This window comes from Hibiscus syriacus, unplaced genomic scaffold (assembly GCF_006381635.1).
Source record: "Hibiscus syriacus cultivar Baekdansim isolate YM2019G1 unplaced genomic scaffold, ASM638163v2 tig00110716_pilon, whole genome shotgun sequence".
Classification (NCBI taxonomy): Eukaryota; Viridiplantae; Streptophyta; class Magnoliopsida; order Malvales; family Malvaceae; genus Hibiscus; species Hibiscus syriacus.
The window spans coordinates 475480-494383 of NW_024062835.1; the positions used below are offsets into that span (position 1 = coordinate 475480).

At 34.3% G+C, this 18904-nt stretch overlaps 1 protein-coding gene and 1 pseudogene across 2 annotated transcripts; one reads left to right on the forward strand and one right to left on the reverse strand.

The window, feature by feature from the left end:
• The first annotated feature begins 1218 nt into the window (after positions 1 to 1218).
• On the forward strand, positions 1219 to 18347 carry LOC120138900. 2 transcript variants are annotated; one of them, XR_005517572.1, is made up of 8 exons: positions 1219 to 1578; positions 1669 to 1861; positions 2289 to 2375; positions 2833 to 3219; positions 4102 to 4261; positions 4461 to 5637; positions 5994 to 5996; positions 18338 to 18347. XR_005517572.1 is itself a non-coding variant. In XM_039154286.1 (6 exons), the coding sequence occupies exons 1-6, from the start codon at positions 1508 to 1510 to the stop codon at positions 5543 to 5545; spliced, it is 1983 nt and encodes a 660-aa protein (XP_039010217.1). In that variant the 5' UTR covers positions 1219 to 1507; the 3' UTR covers positions 5546 to 5813. The 2 variants fall into 2 exon arrangements, 1 of the variants encoding a protein (XP_039010217.1); XM_039154286.1 differs by lacking the exons at positions 5994 to 5996; positions 18338 to 18347 and having other exon boundaries at positions 4461 to 5813.
• LOC120138910 lies at positions 7113 to 9801 on the reverse strand (annotated as a pseudogene).
• Positions 18348 to 18904: the final 557 nt, after the last annotated feature.

The following is an 18904-nucleotide window of genomic DNA, read 5'->3' on the forward strand; positions in this document are numbered from 1 at the left end:
TTGCGAACTTTTCACTCCAAAGAATAAACACTCAAAATAATTTTATTTTATAAATTTAATATTAATAAAATATTTTAATATCATTTTAATCAAAAAATTAATTATTAAAATATTTAAAATATATTTATTAATATTTCTAATAATATAATATTATATTTTTAATATTATAATAAAATAATCAATTATATTATAATAATATAATATAATATATTATAATTCTATTTTAATAATATATAATAAATTATTAATAAAATTTATATTATTTATTAATTTCATAGAAATAATATTATTAAATTATTAATAATGAATAATATTATTTATATATTTGATATTAATATAATAATCTAATAATATTTTAATAAATACATTTAAAATATACTAATTAATATTTTTAAAATATAATATAAAACTATTACTTTAATAAATAATTAATTTAATATTTTTATTTCAATAAAATATACCAATATTAATATTTTTATTAATAAAGTTATAAAAATAATATTTAATAATAAATTAATTATTTTAATATTTTAAAAAAAATAATATTAAGTTTTATGATAAATAAATATTATTTATTATATTTAATATTTGTAATAAATAAATTTTAAAAATTCATCAACCAATGGAAAATGGTTTAAACAACATCTTCCAAACATCGTAAAAAGTTTTCTAGAAAATATTTTTCAAAAATATTTTTCGAAAAACGTTTTCAGTGAAACAAACTGACCCTAAAGTAATTCCTCGTAATTTAAAAGACTCTTAGGGACTGTTTGTTTGTCTCTTAATGGAATCATTCAGCACTGAATATTGAACCGTTCAACATTCAACGCGTTTGTTTTGCACATCTGAATGATTCAGCAAAACAGTGTTGAATGATTCAACACATAAGTACAATCTAAATGATTCAGAGTCATTATCAAACAACATGTCACATTAGAGCTAATTCATACAGAGCCTCTAAATCATTCAATATTTGAATGATTAAACGCTTAATCATTCTAAAGTAAACAAACAACCCTTAGATTAGGTGGATATGAATAAATTCTTTTACATCTGTCATAAAAATAATGTGCAAGTCGGAATTAGAGGAGGAAAGAAAGGGCATTATCGTCCATCCACCTTCCGCATTATATTGGTCCCTGAGAAAGGCCTTCTCCAACGAATCACCGTCTCCTTTCTCATAGTTTAGTTTTTGTTTTATTATTTTTTATTAAGGCTTTTATTAAGAAACCAACAAAACAAGATCCCCTTGCCGAAGATATTCCCGTTCCTTTCTCCGCGTGAACACTGCCCGGCGCGTGCTCTCCACGCTCTTCAACGGTCCCCGATCACACTTTTCTACACGCTTTCCTTTCTTCTTCATCTCGTGCCTCTCTCACCATTGAAAGGGTTTTAAAATTTTATATCTCCAATCTTAAACCCTAACTAGGGTTTTTGTCTGATTCCGAAGTTTCTGTTCCATTAATTTCATCATTCATAGTATGCAATTTTCCAGCTATCAGAAAATATGATTGAGAAAACAAAGAAACAGAAAAGGGGTTCAATCAGTGAGGAAGACGTCTCTACACTTTTGCAAAGGTCCCTCCTTTATCCCTATTTATTTTTGTAATAATGGGTTTTTAAATTTTGTTTTTGTTTTTTTGTTATCATTCATTTTAGTCTGGGCAGGTATACTGCAACCACTGTTTTGGCACTGTTGCAAGAAGTGGCTCAGTATCCAGGTATGAAGCTGAATTGGAATGCACTAGTCAAGAAGACTTCTACTGGGATATCTAATGCTAGGGAATACCAGATGTTATGGCGCCATTTGGCCTACCGCGACTCCTTGCTGGAAAAATTCGATGATGGAGCTGAACCCTTGGTCAGCTTTTTAGTTTTTCTTTTAAACCTTTGGTATATGTGTTTCTATCTGTTGCCGATGCTAAGGGTTTAATTTAAAATCTACTTGAACTTCCTTATGTGTTTAGGTGTATGCTGAAATGTCTGGAGAGAATTGCTTCCTGAAGAACATATCCCTTAGATTAGTGTACCATCTGGATGTGCATCATTTTAGTATATTGAGATAGTTTTGGTTAATTGAGGTTTATATGTTTTCTAATATCCTAACTTATGTCCGGTCAAATGCTGGTTTTGCTTCGAAATTAAAATCTAGGATTGTATTTAATCCACTGATCAAAGGGCTAAAGTCATGATTCTTTAATAAAAATTAGGTCCTTTTATTTGAAGGATAAGTATTATTGGTGGTTCTTATGGCTGTAGTGTCATTTAATTAACTTTTTATCTTGCAGGATGATGACAGCGACTTAGAATATGAATTGGAGCCTTGCCCTTCTGTTAGTGGTGAAACTTCAGCTGAGGCTGCAGCATGTGTGAAGGTAAGAGAAATAAATGTAATCACCATAAAAATGACAATAAAGGTTTACATCTTCTATCATTTGTGGTTGATGATCATTTAACCTCTTTGGGTTGGAAAAACAGTAATGATAATGAAGAAACTATAATTAATAAGCGACATAGTTAACACCAAATCCATTTTCTGACGTGGTTGGTAGTACCTCTTTTCTGTTAGATAATTGTGTTCAGGATGTTCTGTTCGTTGCAAAAATTTAAACCGGCTAGTTGGTAGGAACTGTTGCTAGTAAAAGATGGTTTTTGACTTAATGTGGTCAGTGCCTACACTGTGACCAGTATTGAATGGTTAATTATAACCTCATGGGAATCAAACAGATAATAGTTTTTGATGACCTGCTCTTCTTTCAAGTTTCACTACTGATTTATCTCTTTGCTCACACCTTTTCCAAGCCAGTCAGTTGAAACGGTTCTTCTTGTCAGGTTTTGATTGCTTCTGGTTTACCAACTGACTCAATTCTTGCAAACAACTCCATGGTAGAGGCTCCATTGACAATAAATATACCTAATTCGCAATCATCTAGAGTATCTTTGGAAAACTCGCAGCCCACATGCTCAATGCGAGGGATGAATATCACTGTTCCAGTTTCTGTTCAGAAACAGATTCTGCCTGCAGTGGCATCGACTGAAACTTTGGAAGGAAATGGATCAGCTGGTGCTAACCTACCTTCTCGAAGGAAAAGAAAACCTTGGTCGGAAGCAGAGGATATGGAACTTATTTCTGCTGTGCAGAAATGTGGTGTTGGAAATTGGGCAAACATCTTGCGAGGAGACTTCAAAGGAGATAGGACTGCTTCACAGTTGGCTCAGGTTGGTTTCCAATATAACCAGGCAACTTGTTTAATTTTGTATCTGTTAACTTTAGTTATCATATCAATCCTACTTTATATGCATTACATAGAAGCAAGTTCACGGTTATTTTTATGGCTTAAAGTTAGTAATTAAGTGATGTAATGGAAGTAATATATTAAAAGTCTACTTTTGTATGTGTTGCTTGAGGAGCTAGAGATTTATGGATTTCGAACTAAATGCATAGTAGTTGTGAAACTTAGTAGATTTGTGAAGCAATTCTGTCTTCCCGTGTTAAATTGCTGCAAGTTGACTTGAAAAGGTTTCTTTTGGTTGATAACATCTACCAGCACTATTTTTTTGCAAGAGATCTAGTCGTTTATATCATCTCTATACTGCTCACCGATTTTGCAAGAGATTCTGTACTCTGATTTTTTCTCGAGTTTGGCATGATCCTTAAATTCTCTATATGTGCATGCTTGTACATGTGTGTTCTTTTTCTTTTTACCTTCTTTTAACTGAAGAACATTATTACTGTGCATAGTTTATTTGTCTATACAGAATTGTGGACATTCTAAATGCTGCTACAAATTGACGGCACTGGTTTTATTTTGGTGTTTGTGTTTCTATATCACTTAGTTTCTTCTTTTTAGCCTTCTAGTTGTTGCTCTAGAATAACACTCCGTTGTTATCTAGCCCGGCCATGATGTCTGGGATTTGCCCAGTTTATCCCGGGTTCAAATCCCGGCAACGGAGTTCTTTCCACTCTGCATATTTTATAATTTTTAACCAATTCTATGAAACCTTGATGGCTATATGTGTCATGCAAATGAAGCGACTATACTATTTGTTTCTCTGCTTTTTCTGCTGCTAATTATGACAAGTTTGTTCTACTATTTGCAGAGGTGGACTATTATTAAGAAGCGACTTGGCAACTCAAATGTGGAAGGAAACTCCACTGTTACACAACTTTCTGAGGCACAGTTGGCAACACGTAGTGCTTTGTCCTTGGCCCTTGATATGCCTGATAAAAACTTAACAGCAGCTTGTACAAATAACCCTGGTAATCTTCTCCATCTAATGTTATTTTTAGTTCTTTGAAGTGTTTAATTTGGAGATATTCTTGTGAATAAATAGTTAAAGGGTCCTATTTAAGAAATGAAATTATGGGAGCCTTCTGTTCTCCTTCCAGTTTTCTTCTTTGAATATGGAAGGCCTATTGTTCTCTTTCTAATAGACTAGCATCGTTGCTACCAAGCCAGGTTTGAAGATCACAACCAGTACGTCTGCACTTCCAACTACTGGTGGTGAAGCTTCGGTTCAAGTGCAAAGCCAGTTCAAACAAGGTTCCATTGCTTCTACCCAATCTCAAAATCATTCTCAACAAGGTTCAATCACTTCTGTCTTGGCCCACAATCAACCTCAAAAAGCTCCAATTATATCCATAACATCCCATAATCAGCCTCAAAAAGGTCCAATTGCATCCGTCCCCACCAAGAGTCCACCTCAGCAAGTTCCTGTTGCTTCAGTCCAAGTCCCAAACCCATCTCAACAAGCTCCCATGACTACAAAAACATCCCCCCAGGGATCATCAATTCCCACTTTAAAATCTCGGGTAAGCTTGAAGAAACCACCAACATATTTTTCCAGTACAGGTTCAATCCTTGATGCCACTGCTGTTGCTGCTGGAGCCCGGATTGGTGGCCCAGAGGCTGCTGCGTCCCTGCTTAAGGCTGCCCAATCTAAAAATGCTATTCATATAATCACTTCAAGTGGCTCTTCTGTTAAACCTCTCAAACCCAGTGGACCCTCTTCTCATTTGGAGGTGCATTCATCTTGTACCTCGCATCCTGGTTCAGTGAAATCTGCAACTCAAAGAGTTGAGCATACTCCATCTTCTTCTTCCTCTTCATTAAATTTGTCGATTCAGCAGTGTAATGCCATTACGTCTAGTCCAACTGTTGAAGGTCCCCCGAAGGAAGAACCGGAAGCAGCTGTAGATTTCAAGGGTCCTGTGTTGGACAGTTTGCCTGTGGAGCATGTGCAAGAAAATGGAGCATGTGAGTTGAAAAATGAACCGGGTGAGGGAGTTAAAGAGCAAAAAGCAGCTGCATCAAACCCGGAATCTGAGTTCAAGAATCTTAAGGCAGTTGCTGAGGATCCGAATGAGAAATTAGTGGTCGAGTGTCTTCAAGTTAATGTCAAATCAGACCTGGTTGAAGAATTTCAAAATGCCAATGATAGTACCATTGATAGTTCATTGATTAAAATAGGGACTGTCAACCTGCAGCCGAAGAAAGTTGCAGGAATCCGAGAACAGTCAAGACATCGGCTGAAGCGTCTCTAAACAATGGATGCACCAAGGATATGGAGATTTTGAGCACAACAGAAACCGCCGAAGGTCCGTAGTGCGACATGGTGTCTTGTGTGACGGTCCAAGTTATTTGAATCTGCTCACGTCAGATGCTTGTGACATCTTTTCTGTAGCAATATACCCATCTATTGAGGTTTTAGTCTAAGTTATTCCAGGAAAATATGTTGCAGATTTAGGTGTATGTTTCTCTTGAATTGTTCAGAATTTTCTGGGGGGGAAATTTTCGGTAGAGAATTTTGATGATCGGATAATATTATAAAAATATTTTCCCCCTTTGTTTGGCTATTCTGTAATTTAAATTTGAACAATACTTGGATAAAATTTATTGTTCAAATCTAATTTCTGACTCTAATCCATGGAAGAGAAGAAAAGAATTAAGAGGAAAATACCTATAATTAATAGGTTAAAATTCTATTAGAAGTCTGTATTATATTTAAAATTTTGTTTGTCTTTCGACTATAAAAGTGAACATTGTACTGTAATTAAAACTTCGTTTTAATCCATTTATTACATTTTGGTCTAAAATAATTAAATTATTATCAGTTGACTTAAATGTTTTAGTTTAAATATTTTAAAATTCTTAATTTCAAACTCGAACGAGTTTATCTCTTTCAAGTTATTCTTTTTTTTTCTTTCAATTTTTACATAATTTTTTAAAATATTTATAAAATCTAAATGCAAGTTAGTATCAACGTAGCTTAGTTCTTGCACCCCTCAATATATATATATATATATTGAATGCAAAATTAATTCATATTCTAACTTCAATCTTCATTATCTTCGATTAAACAATATTATAATTACAAGATAAATAACTAAAAATGTTTAATTGAAAAAAATACATGAATTTTATTAGAGTTTTTAGATTCAGAATGAGAATAAGAGTTTAATTGAAAAAGACAATAAATAATTATAAATTATTAAAAATATATATTTTTATTTAAAAACTATCTAAACATAATAAGCACATGTCATTTACTGATAAAAAAATTCAACACTAAATCATTTTTATTTATTTACTTTCAAAATGTACATTGAATAAATTATTCTTATTTTTGAAAGAGAATAGATTTATTCAACTTTAAAAATGACAGACATGCAATGAGTTTAAATTAAGATATTTAAGCTAATTAACTACAACTTTAATTTTTTTTATCAAAATATTAATTTTTTAAATGTATAAGGACTAAAATAAAATTTCTAATTACAGTACAAGACTTCTAGTAGACTAACTATATGATTAATGATGTAAATGTTACAATTTATGAAGGTGTTGCTTCTACATTAGCACTAGTGAAGGGTAACGTAGTGCAGCAATTAGTAATCACAATCTCTGCCGGCAGAAAGTGTTATATAAAGGGAAAGGGAAGGAGTGGTTTTCATGGATTTAAATAGCGGGCTGGTATCGAATTAGTGGCAGATATATAGTAATAAAAATATCGTCTGAAATATTTATTGTATGATTATGATACTTGCAATGACTTCAGTAGTACACATTCACAATAAACACAACGCAACCGAAAACGTGATAGCAACGGTTTTAACTCAACGGCTTTGAATGCTTTGACGTACTTCCAAATAAAAAAGATCCAAGAGGAATTCTGGACCCCGTCCTTCTTCTAGACTTAACTGATTGAGACAGTGATGATAATAACGACCCAAGTTCTCTCTCCAAGTTGTTCATCAGTTTCTCAACTTCATGCTTAAGTTGTCTAGCTCGTTCAGACCCTGCATTCAATTCATTACAAACCTTGTAGATCTCTTGTTTCATGTTCACAACTTCGCCTTGGAACTTCCCTGCTTGATATCCACTCAGCTCGCCATCACTTACACCGGTCACTATCTCGTTTTCGATGTCGCATAACGATGAGTATCTTCCTTCAACGTCATCTTTCATCGTTCCATTGTTCTCCAACCATAATGTTAACTCGGTTCTTATTTCTCTGAACTGACAATAAACAGGCCGCATTTCGGATTTCAGGTGTTCGGTCGTTCCTTCTTGCTTGCTGCTTCTTTCTCTCAATCTCGGTAACTCGGATTTCAAGTCCTTGACTGAAGCTTGATATTTCTTTATCTGATTCAATGCTGAACTGAATCTCAACCAAAACTCTAGATTTTCCTCGAGCAATTCATCGATATCGGATCGAATCTTCTTTTTCAAGGCCGAAACACGGGAAGATCGGTTTGCAGGTTTGTTGTTTCCTCCCATTTTCTCAGAGGATTCTTTGAATCTTCCATGTGTAGTTGTTTCGAGTTCAACTGCTTTTCTAATGGTTCCAACTTTCTCCTGACCTGCAGCTGAAGGTGATGCCTGAACAGAATTGGTTAAAGTTGATTCCTCGCTCGGACTTCCATGGTGTTCTACTTCGTCTACCGTGTTCCCATACTTGTTTTCATCGAAAAACCCGATTTTTCGGTTTAAAGTTTGAATCTCTCCATCTTTGGCAGCCAATGCATCCTTCAGTCCCCTTATCTGCATTGCCAATTCAGAGAACCCATCTCGGTTTCTCTTATCAACTTCATTAAGCATCTTTGATACCTCCTTATAATTATTGAGAACCGAAGAGTACTCGTCGATCGCGATCTTTTCTCGGCCGTCGTCGAGTCCATCCAAGTACAGCTGCCTCCAGTTCGGTTGCTGTTCTTCGTCGTCGATCTCCAGTTCTTCAATCTCCGTATCGGGTATACTGCTTGTTGTATCAGACAAATATTTCTTCTTTGCTTTGTCTACTTCCATTGAAGCCACATCCTACTGGAATCAATATTGAAGTCATTGCTTGTTTTGGAAGCAACATTGTTTTTCCCTTGAGCTGAAACGTCCTTGTTTCTTAAGGATGATCTCTCGGATTTGTCGTCGGCTTCGGCTTTTACTGATAAATTATCAACACCACGACTTGATTCAATGGAATGTGTTCTGAGGCTGTCAATTTCATCTACAGCAGTTTTTACAAGATCTTTAACTCTACTCAATTCCCCTTCCAACAAGGTCATCCTGCTGTTCGTGAATCCCGGGCCTTCGATCTCAGCTTCCTCGTCTTCTCCGAGGCTCATATTGTGTTCCCCAGCAGATTTCAATCTATTCTCTGCAGCTTTTTCAGAGAAGAATGCGGCTTCCCAACTAACAACTCTCTGTACAAGTTCATCCATCTTCTCTACAAGCCGTAACATCTTATGAGAAGCATTCGAGTTTACATAAAGCTTCTCTTCGATCACGTTCCTCGACACTTCCGAATCATGTTTCTCTTTTTCTTCAACCTTGTTATCAACATTCTTAGTTTGAACATGCTTACTCTGCAGATTTCTTTGTGAGGAACTAATTTTGTTCCTCAGAGCTTCAAACTTCTGAGTTAATTGCTTAATCCTTTCGGATTCTTGACATACTTCGACGTCTCTAGTTTCCATTAGAGTCTGAGTTTCAATATCATCGGTAACGGACCCGACCCCGAACTCGACCTGTAAATTGCATACCCTCCTTTGCTTTTCACTTATCTGATTGTCAATTTCACGGAATTTCTTATAAAAGAATGCCCTTTCAGTTTGCATCTCCGAAATTTCCTTCTGCAGCTCATCGATTTTGCCGAGTGCCTCGTCTTTGCTCAGCGCCGAACTCGGAACTGCATTGGTTTTACTTGAGCCAAAAGCTTTCTTCATCACTTGTCCTTGGCTCCGTAAATCCCTATTCAGAAATCGAACTTTGGCACCGACACTCAATTTGTGAGGCGCAGGGGATTCATCATCTTCTTCTTCTTCGTCAATGGAATATGGAATTTGTTCAGGAAAAACAGTGGCAATGGTTTTTTTGGCAGCTTGAAGATCTTTGGATAAATGATCATATCTTTGGGCTAATTCTTGGTACGCACGGAAACATTCTTCGAGAAAGCTAACGAGCTCTTGTCTTTTCTGGAAATATATTTCTGCCCTTTTTGCAAATGAATCTCCATCATCATCAATGATTTCCAGCATGCTGCACATTTTCTCTTCCATGTCTGTCCATTTTTTTTTTCAACATTCGAATTTCGAATTAGCCAACTAATTTGAATTAAAGAACATGTTCAATTATAAAGAAAAATCAATGGAGCAATGCAATTTGAATATATGATTCCATAACCATAATGAAAAGAAATGGGTTTACCTCGAAGATTCTGTTCTAACCATTTTGATTGCTTCGTCCTAAGGTGGCTTACCCACCACCATGAATGTGCATGGCTTGCAGCTTTCTGCAACGCCATGTTTTGTGTCCCTTAGGAAGGAAAAAGAAGTTACTTCCAAAAAGGGATGGGGTTGAAGATCATCAAGAATCAATGAAAGCCTTAAACTCCATGAAATGGAAGGGACGGTTAGTCGCCTTGATTATGGGTTCAATGCCTCTTTTTATACAAATTAGGGTTTTCCTATAATAACATTAAATAATATTTTCTTTTATCTCTTTCCATGGCGTTTAGTTTTTTCTTTCTTTCCATTTTTCTCATGAAACAAACACAAATTTTGCAAAGTTTTCATTTGGTTGTGAATTTAAAAACTGTTTCAGTTGAATTGAGAACCCGTTGGTTTGATAATTTAATTATATAGGTTGAGCCCAAAATTAGGAAATTAATTAAATTTGGTAAGAAAAACTGAAAATTGAAACCGGTTTAAAGAACTGATTTTTTAATTAAATTTTGATATTTTTTTAGTTTTTAAATATATGTATATATATCCATGATTTTGATTGATATCTATGATATTTGATTTGACGAGTTTTATGAGAACGGCCTATATCGAGACATTTGTGACACATGTATCCCCTCTATGATCTTGATTTGATTTTTATGTTGAGACTGAAGATCATTTGTGTTGATTGATAGGAATTTTACTGGGGCATATGTGAGATTAGGTTCTCCCCTTATGATTAGTACCTGACGACTACGATGACAACATGTGCTATCCGTGTGTTTGTGAGATTAGGTTCTCCCCTTATTGATAGAATTTTTAGAAGTTTGCATCCTAGTATAAAATTCTACGTCCGTCCCTTAGCATGTTTGTGTTTATGAGATTCATATTGATGCTCCAGATTAGCAATATATTATTGAGCTTTGCAAGTTCAATGTTCGAATGTTTTTGTTCCTAGATTAGTAGCTTGAGTTGTTCGAGGAATACTGTCATGGCATGATTTCCAACATCTTACTTTAGAGTATTGTACTGTTACTTTTAGTGTACATGTGTATTCATGGGACTATATTTATGTTGTCACACTCCAAAATTAGGGTTATGTTGAAGTGCTTATGGAATGTTGGTGCTTTTACAAACTTCCAAAAGTTAGGGGACTAGTTGCATAATTAATACAGGCCTTAGAGTATTAAAATACCTATTCTTTCTTTCTTTACCCTTTTTCCCATTTATTTAACTTCCAGTCGCATATTTTCTTTCTTTCTTTCTTTCTTTCTTTCTTTCTTTCTTTCAGCCTTTTGATTTCTTGTCATTGTTACTGTCGGTTGTGTCATCGCAAGTGTCATGGTCGGTGCCAATCACTCCAACACGTTGTTTCCTTTCATTCGGTGTCCTTGGTTCCTTCGTCGTCGTCATCGTTCACGATTGGAGGGAGGTATTATTTTGAGTTGTATAAAAATCTCATCTCCTTTGTCAACCACCGTAAACTAACTTTGATAAGAGATTCCCCGTCTCACAAAACAAAAATATAACATTTTTGGTTATTTTTCAAGCACCGAAGGACACCGCACGTGCTGCATGCGCCATCGTTGAGCGTGTGGGATAGTTTTACAGCAGAACGGTCAAATCAATTTGGAGGGTTAAACCGGTCTAACTCGAACTGATTTTGAACCGTTGACCAAGCCAAACCTAGACCAGTTAACATTTAACTTTGACTTTTTCGTTGAATGTTGACTTTTTCCATTGACCATTACCTTTATGTTTTTCGATGTCATGAATCTGTTTTTGCGGTCTATTTTGTTAAATTCTAACTTGAAAGCCCCACTTTTCATCTTGTATTGTGTTATGTTACTTTTATGTTAAGTAAATTATGGAACTGGTAAACTACATAATGTTTCACTTTTTAAAAAAAAAGTTTTTTACACTTTTCTTTAAGTATAAGATTTGACTACTTTCATTTTATTTAATTAAGATGTAGTCATGCTTATTTTTATTTAATTAAGATGTGACCATTTAACTTATCGACTTTTAAATGTTTAGTCACTGAAATTTTAATTATCATTAGTGTAAAAAAAGTGAAGAAATTAAATAAAAGTGACATCGTCTTAATTAATCAAAAATGAAATTGACCAAATATTAATTTTTTGAATTTAGTGAGAAAAATGTACAAAATTAAAATGAAAGTGATAAATCATGCAGTTTACTCTTCTGAAATTTATTGTCTTACTCTCTGTGAAGGTGATATGTGTCTCTGCACTGCTCTTCAATAGATCCAGACAACCTTCGTACGGTTAAGCTCAACTCCATACATTCAACTCGAGATACGCATGAGTATTGTTAAACGAATTACTGATTGTTTCCATTTAAGTATGTATTGTTTTAGTGCTCACATAGTACTATATTATTATTAGGTTCTCATTCTGCAGGACCTAATACTATCGACCGTGGGAAGCATATGGCTTAGCTGATATCGTTTAGATGGTATAAGTATGTTCCTTGACATGTACTGTATATATAATTTTCAATATTGTGTTCTATTTTTCTGTTATATATTGCACAATCAAATCTGATTCCTAATTAATGTTGTATTACATGTGATCTCTATATGGATGTAAATCTTTGTATTGAGACTGTCTACGAAAGTCTTGGGTGTCTTTTCAGAGGGTAATGTCTCCATTTTGTTTCCTAATTTCTTTTTGAGTTACTCTTCAGGGGTTAACTTGGATGCCTCTTTAGAGGGTAACGTCCTCGTCTTGATTTTTGTTTATTGTTTTAGGTTCATCTACGAAGATCTCGAGTGTCTCTTTGGAGGGTAATGTCTCTATCATATTTATCTGTAACTAAATGTAAGGTTACGAAAACTTCTGTTATGATATTTTGATGATAAATAACTGAATATTATTGTTTGGCTATTACATTGTGTATTATATCATGCCTAAATTATTTATGTTTTAATATTTAATATATGTTGCTTTTAGGGGACACACTTAGCCTATAATTCACTCTTTCAGTCTTGGTCTTTTAAGATACCTTTGGCTTTTAGGAATTTGATTGGTACTTGGAGGGCCGACTAACATATTTTTCTAAATATTGTATAAACATTTTCAAACGTTATTTTCTTAGTAAACTCTTTGATCAGATTTGGTTATTTTATGTTTTTATGAGTTTTGGACTTTACTCTTGGTATGCATTATTTTATGAACACTTAGTTTTATTTATATCGATTTTCTGTCTCTGCATATTATTTTATTTTGATTTTTGGTTACATGTCTCGATGTTTATTGAGAAGCTCAGAAAGATTATGTTTCTGTTGATTTATGTTATTGTGATATTTGATATTCGATATTCGTTCGTAACATCTAGACCGAGTTTAGGAATTACATATGTATTGAGTTTGTAAACTTTGAGATTGTATTATTTTGGTTTAAAGTATGTGTCATATAGCTCTAATTTATAAAAGTATTTTTTAACTATTTTGAATGTATATTTTAATAAACACGTCATTGTAGAAACTAAATTTTGTCCAAGATATTTTTTTTTATTTTTTTATTTTACTTTTATTTCCATTTTTTTATTTATTTTATTTTTTATTCACCTTTTCTTATTACTTATCAAATATTTATAGTTTTTAATTATAGTCTTATTATTATTATTAGTGTCATAAGTAAATTTAATTAAGTATATGTGATTAGTAGTTAATTATATTTATTATACTATGTGTCTGTGTGTGTATATATATATATATGCTTTTATTTATTTATTCATCATCATTAATTATAAATATATTAATATACATATACATACGTACATAGATATAAATTTTTGTAGTAAATGGTTAGTATAATATATATATATATTAAATGCTAATTAAAATGAATATTGATATTTTATTTATTCATATATGTAGGTCCAAAACAAATTACAAAGCCATACAAATCAAACCCATGTAACCAGACCCGTATTGAGCAGCTCAAATGTATTAATTCATGGCAGCCCAACACCAAAAGTGCCCAACTAGCAGACCCAGAAGCTAGGGTTGGCCCACACAAAGCCCACTTGACAGACACAAGCTGCTAGGGTTTCTACTTTATCCTTTGCGACGCCAAACACTAGCCATCAGATATGGACCCATCCAACGGTCCAGATCAAGAGCAACATTAGTGTTTTTAGAACCCCAAAGATGGATGTGTCCCACCTAACGAAGGCCGTTAGATCACTTGTGAGATCAACGACCTAAATTCACCAAAATTAGGGCTTTATCCTAATGCACCAATCAACCACCGCCAATGAAACCCAACCGTCAGATCCACCCCACATTTGATGCACGTGCAGACTCTCCGGCTCCCTAACGCGATGTTTGAATCTCTATAGCCACCACGCGCAAGTTGCTTTCTCTAAACGCCACATCGGTTGTACCCGAAGCCACCAGGGGCTCGTGTGAGCCCTACCATGTCCCCTCTGCCACTACCATGGAAGAGGACAGAGCCTCTCTTTAGATTGAAACTTTTATCACTCCACGGTGGCCCAAATCCACGGGGAAAGGCACCTCATTTTCTCCTCTCACACATACAAAGCAGACAATGAGAAGAAAATTAAAGTGGGCATTTTTTTTACCTTTCGAGACATATATAACCAAAAATACAACGAAGAAAATGAGGCTATTTTTTTAATACAAAGAAAACGAGAGAAAGAATGAGAGAAAATGGCTCACCTTTTAGCAAAAAATGACCGTCGTCGCTTCACTGGAGCTAGGAAACCTTTCACTACCAAAGGTAAACCTCTTTACCTTTTAGATTTGAGAGTGGATTTTGGATTTCTAGGGCTTGAAAGGGGGTTTGTTTTTTATGGTTAAGGGGTTCAAATGAGTAGTTTTAGGATCAAAGAGAGAAAGGGAGAAGGATAATAGGTTTTGGGCTCTGTTTCACCATCGTCGCTGTCGAGCTATGACAGCCGAGGGGGTTTTTTTTCTCACGGTGAGAAAGGATGGAAAGTTGAAAAGAGTGGGGGAGAGGGTTTAGAAATATTTCTTTTTTAGGCAAAAAGAAAGAAGATTGCTAAATGAATGGAAATAACCTTTTTGGCCTTAGTTTTAGGTTTAAATACCACGAGTTAAACGACTCCATTTAGGGGGAGGGGACGCGTGCTTTAGCACTTGGTTAAATCCCATTTTGGGGCCTCCTTGTTTTGTAATATCTCATTTTGGTCACTGAATGCAAGTTTCACTTTTATATTTTTGAAACTTTAAATTTTATTAGGCTTGTATTTTGGTCACTATTTATTTGTTGTTATCTCTTGGTTAAATACTCATTTATGCTTGTTAATTTGTGATTCAGTGTATTTTAGCCCTTATTTTGGCTTTGATATGTATTTTGGTTTATTTTTTTATTTTGGTTGATAATTTACGTTTTAGTTCATTTTGATCCCTTATGTTCATTGTATGGAAAATGTTACCACTGTTTTGATTTAGATTTGATATTATTTAGGACCTTTATTAACAACCCGTGGATTCTTTTAGTGTGAATGTTATATTTTAACCCAATGAATGTTAGTTAGATCTATACTCTTTAAAATCACCATTTATTCAAATCATAAAAGTCCTTTAACATTCGATAATAAAATTTTATTAGATTTCCTACTCGTATCCATTTTTTAGGACACTCTTCGTAGATTGGGCGTGAAAAGCACAACTTGATAAAAGTAGTGCGATTCAAGACGACATTCGAACGAAAGGTGGAATTGAAATAAATTGAGTTTAAAATGCATGTTTTTTTAGAATAGTATGTTATGATATTTTATGCATTTATCAATATTCAATTTATATTCGATGGTTGATTTTCTTGATAACGTTGAAGAGTGGATATTTCTCGAATAGAGGAGAAATAGATGGGATAACCTTCCTATTGGAGGATGTTCAAATCTTGTGATTTCTTCTCAAATTAAGGAATGTTCCCTAATAAATAATTTGAAACAAATTAATTAATATTCAACAAATTGATCATACTTTAATTTTATATTATAATTTATAGTTTCCACTGCCACGACAATGTATAAGCGACTAGGTATCAATTTTGGGCGTTGTTGTAGTGTTTAGTTTTCCCCACGTGTAATCGACTCCCTCTTTAAAATGAATTTTTGGTAAGCACATATCAATTTTTTTCTTTTAAATGTTTTTCTTAAATTCGTTTGAAAGACGTTTTTAGGTATTCGACCTACCTAACCTAAAGGTCGATGGTGATTCCAAATCAACTTAATCGAACTAATTTAGAATAACTATTTTTGAAATAAGTCGTAACCAAATCTTCTTTTAAAATTAAAAAAATTAAAATAAAATGAATGTTATGACCTCTTGGCGACTCTGCTGGGGACACTTAAGAGAGTCAAGTCGTCAATCGTTTATACATTGTTATAGTGGTGAAAATTATAAGTTTGAATCTTTAGTTAGCTTATGATCCACTTGTTGAATTTTTAATATTATGAATTCTTTATTGTAAATTGTTATATTAATGTTTCAATTCATGTTTTCAGCTCCATCAAATTTTCTTTCGAAAGTGCTTCTTTTATTTTTTTCCTTTTTGGGTTGAAGGTTTGTATGTTTCTCCTCACATTCTTCACGTGCATTTGCATGACATAAGCTCTATACACAAGCTTCGTCCCAAGTAATTAGGGGGTGAACTTTTTGCTCTCGTAAGAATTTATTCTTTGTATGAGCCTTAGCAAATAACCTCTGGGGTATACATGCTTTATATCTTCGTAGGGATTTATTCCTCGTATAGGTATAGGTATAGGGAAGTGACTCCCCTGGAATTCAACTTGTTTCGTTCATGCCTATAATGGGTTAGGATTTAGGGTTTGGTAATCCAAGGGGACACCAACAACAAGGACAATTCGAGTATCCTTCCCTGATAGAGTTGAAACCATGCATGTAGTGAACCATAGAATGATCAGCATAGGTAGAGTCATGCCGAACCTCTATCCGCCAATAGGTACCAAAATAGGTGTACACAAAGGAGGAACTTACTCTAACCTTCTCTCTTTACTCTAAATTTGTAGAATAGATTTATTCTTTTCGAATAAAAACATGTGAACTAGAAAAGTATGCGGTTAGGTTTTAATTTTCAAATAAATGCATGTGGGTAGAAAACATGTCTAAGTATGAACCATTTTAATAAATAATGTTTGGGTTGAGCGCATGGGGGTATGACTATTTTGTTTACCTTTTTATGGATTTTTTCAATTCCATGTATTTATTTTGACAAACTGATTTGCTTGTTTTTTTTATTTTTTCCCCTTTTTTCTTCATATCGCATGTACATAACATCAAAAAGGGGTGATTGATCTGTAAGTGTTCGTCAGATTGGAAGACTTTATCGATGGAGAAAAGTGTCCTAAACAAAGAAGAGAATTATGCAAATGTGCGTGACTAGTCTGAAGTAAGGAAAAAAGAACAAGGAGACAATCTACAAGAGCAGTATGTGTAAGAGTTGTCCAATTACTGGTTTATTTTTAATATGTTATAAATAATATGCATTCATATCTAAAGAGATAATAAAAGTAATTCATGGAGGATTGTGTGGCAGAAGATACTAGAACGAAAAATCTCCAAACCCTCACAACACACGAGGCTTACTGCAAGAAAATTTGAACAGATAAAAAAGGAAATGCAAGAGAACTTACTAAAAATGCAATAGGACTAAGAAGAGAAAATAGAGCAGACACAGAAATCAACCGTAGATTGCATCCTGCAAAACTAGTTTAATATGGTGAATGATATCATGACAAAGTTGTCTGGGCTACATGTTGAATCAGAGAAAGAATCAAATGATGCATTGGTTGAGGCATTGAATACACAACAGTGCAATCTACCCCGAAGTTGGAAATCTCACCTAAGAAGCTTATTGGGCATCCCGCAGGATCCTCTTCAATTAAAAATCAAGTGGCAATAACAAATCCTCAAGCTAATCTGAATGAATACACTGCGTTCAATATCAAAGAGAACGATAGAGCCAAGAATGATGTGCCAGAATATCTAAAGGACTGGTGTAAAGACTTCTTGAAAGGAATTGGAGGAAAAAGCTCCCAAGATGAAATGGAAGCAGTAGAACTAAGTCTGGTGACTGATCTAATCTTACCCCCAAGTTTAAAGTGCTTGAGTTTAAAAAGTATGAGGGTAAGACTTACCCCACTACATATCTGACAATGTTGTGTAGAAGAATGATCGGCTTTTTTAGGGATGATAAGCTCTTGATCCACTACTTCTAAGCAAGCTTGACAGGATCTGCAGCAAGATGGTACAATCAGCTAACCTATGCCAAGATAGGGTCTTGGAAGGATTTAGAAAATGCCTTTAAAAAGCAATACCAACATGTCATTGATATGATCCCTGATAGGGTTACTCTCCAGAACATGGTTATGAAACCCAATAAAAGCTTTCGCCAATATGCTCAGCACTGGACATATATTTCTACTCAAATTCATCCCTACTGGTCGAGAGGGAGTTCATAACAATGTTCATCGACACATTAAAATCCCCTTACATTGATAATATTCTAGGGGTGGCCATAAAGAGTTTCTCAAACATAGTCATGTATGGGGAAATGATCAAGAGGGCATTGAAGAAAGGCCAAATTACTGGTGGATAGAGCTCAATGAATAAACCCTTTATGAGAAAGAAGGAATAAAAAGTTAACAATGTGGGTTCTCTATGAGAAAGCCAAGAACTGGAAATTTCACATCTCAAGGAGCAGTAAAACGGAAGAACAATACCAAAATAATGTCATTCATACCTATTCTGATGACATACAGTGAGCTTTTCCAAGGATTTTTCAAGGCACATGTAGTGTCGCCGAAATATGTAAAACCAATTGAACCACCTTTCCCTAAGTGGTATAATAAAAACTAGACCTGTGAATACCACGCTAATATCCTAAGCATACAATCGAAATGTGTGCCTTTAAAAGGATAGTAGAAAATTTGATCAAAAGGAAGGTGGTATCATTCAACGAATTAAAGGCACCATGTGTTGCTGCAAATCCTCTTTCAAACAATCAAAATCAAGGAATTAATGTTGTTGACGAAGGCCAAGTAATCAAGAGAAAGATCGATGAAGTAAGAACACCACTCAGATGGGTGTATGAGCAAATGATAGTGAGAGGACTCTTACGCCTAATGAAAGAATCATTAGATCAA

Bases quoted from the DNA above. Each gene is read 5' to 3' on its own strand.
- LOC120138900 (XM_039154286.1), top strand. From the start codon at position 1,508: ATGATTGAGAAAACAAAGAAACAGAAAAGGGGTTCAATCAGTGAGGAA. The intron at 1,579-1,668 runs GTCCCTCCTTTA...TAGTCTGGGCAG, and splicing joins GTCTCTACACTTTTGCAAAG to GTATACTGCAACCACTGTTT. The intron at 1,862-2,288 runs GTCAGCTTTTTA...TTTATCTTGCAG, and splicing joins ATGATGGAGCTGAACCCTTG to GATGATGACAGCGACTTAGA.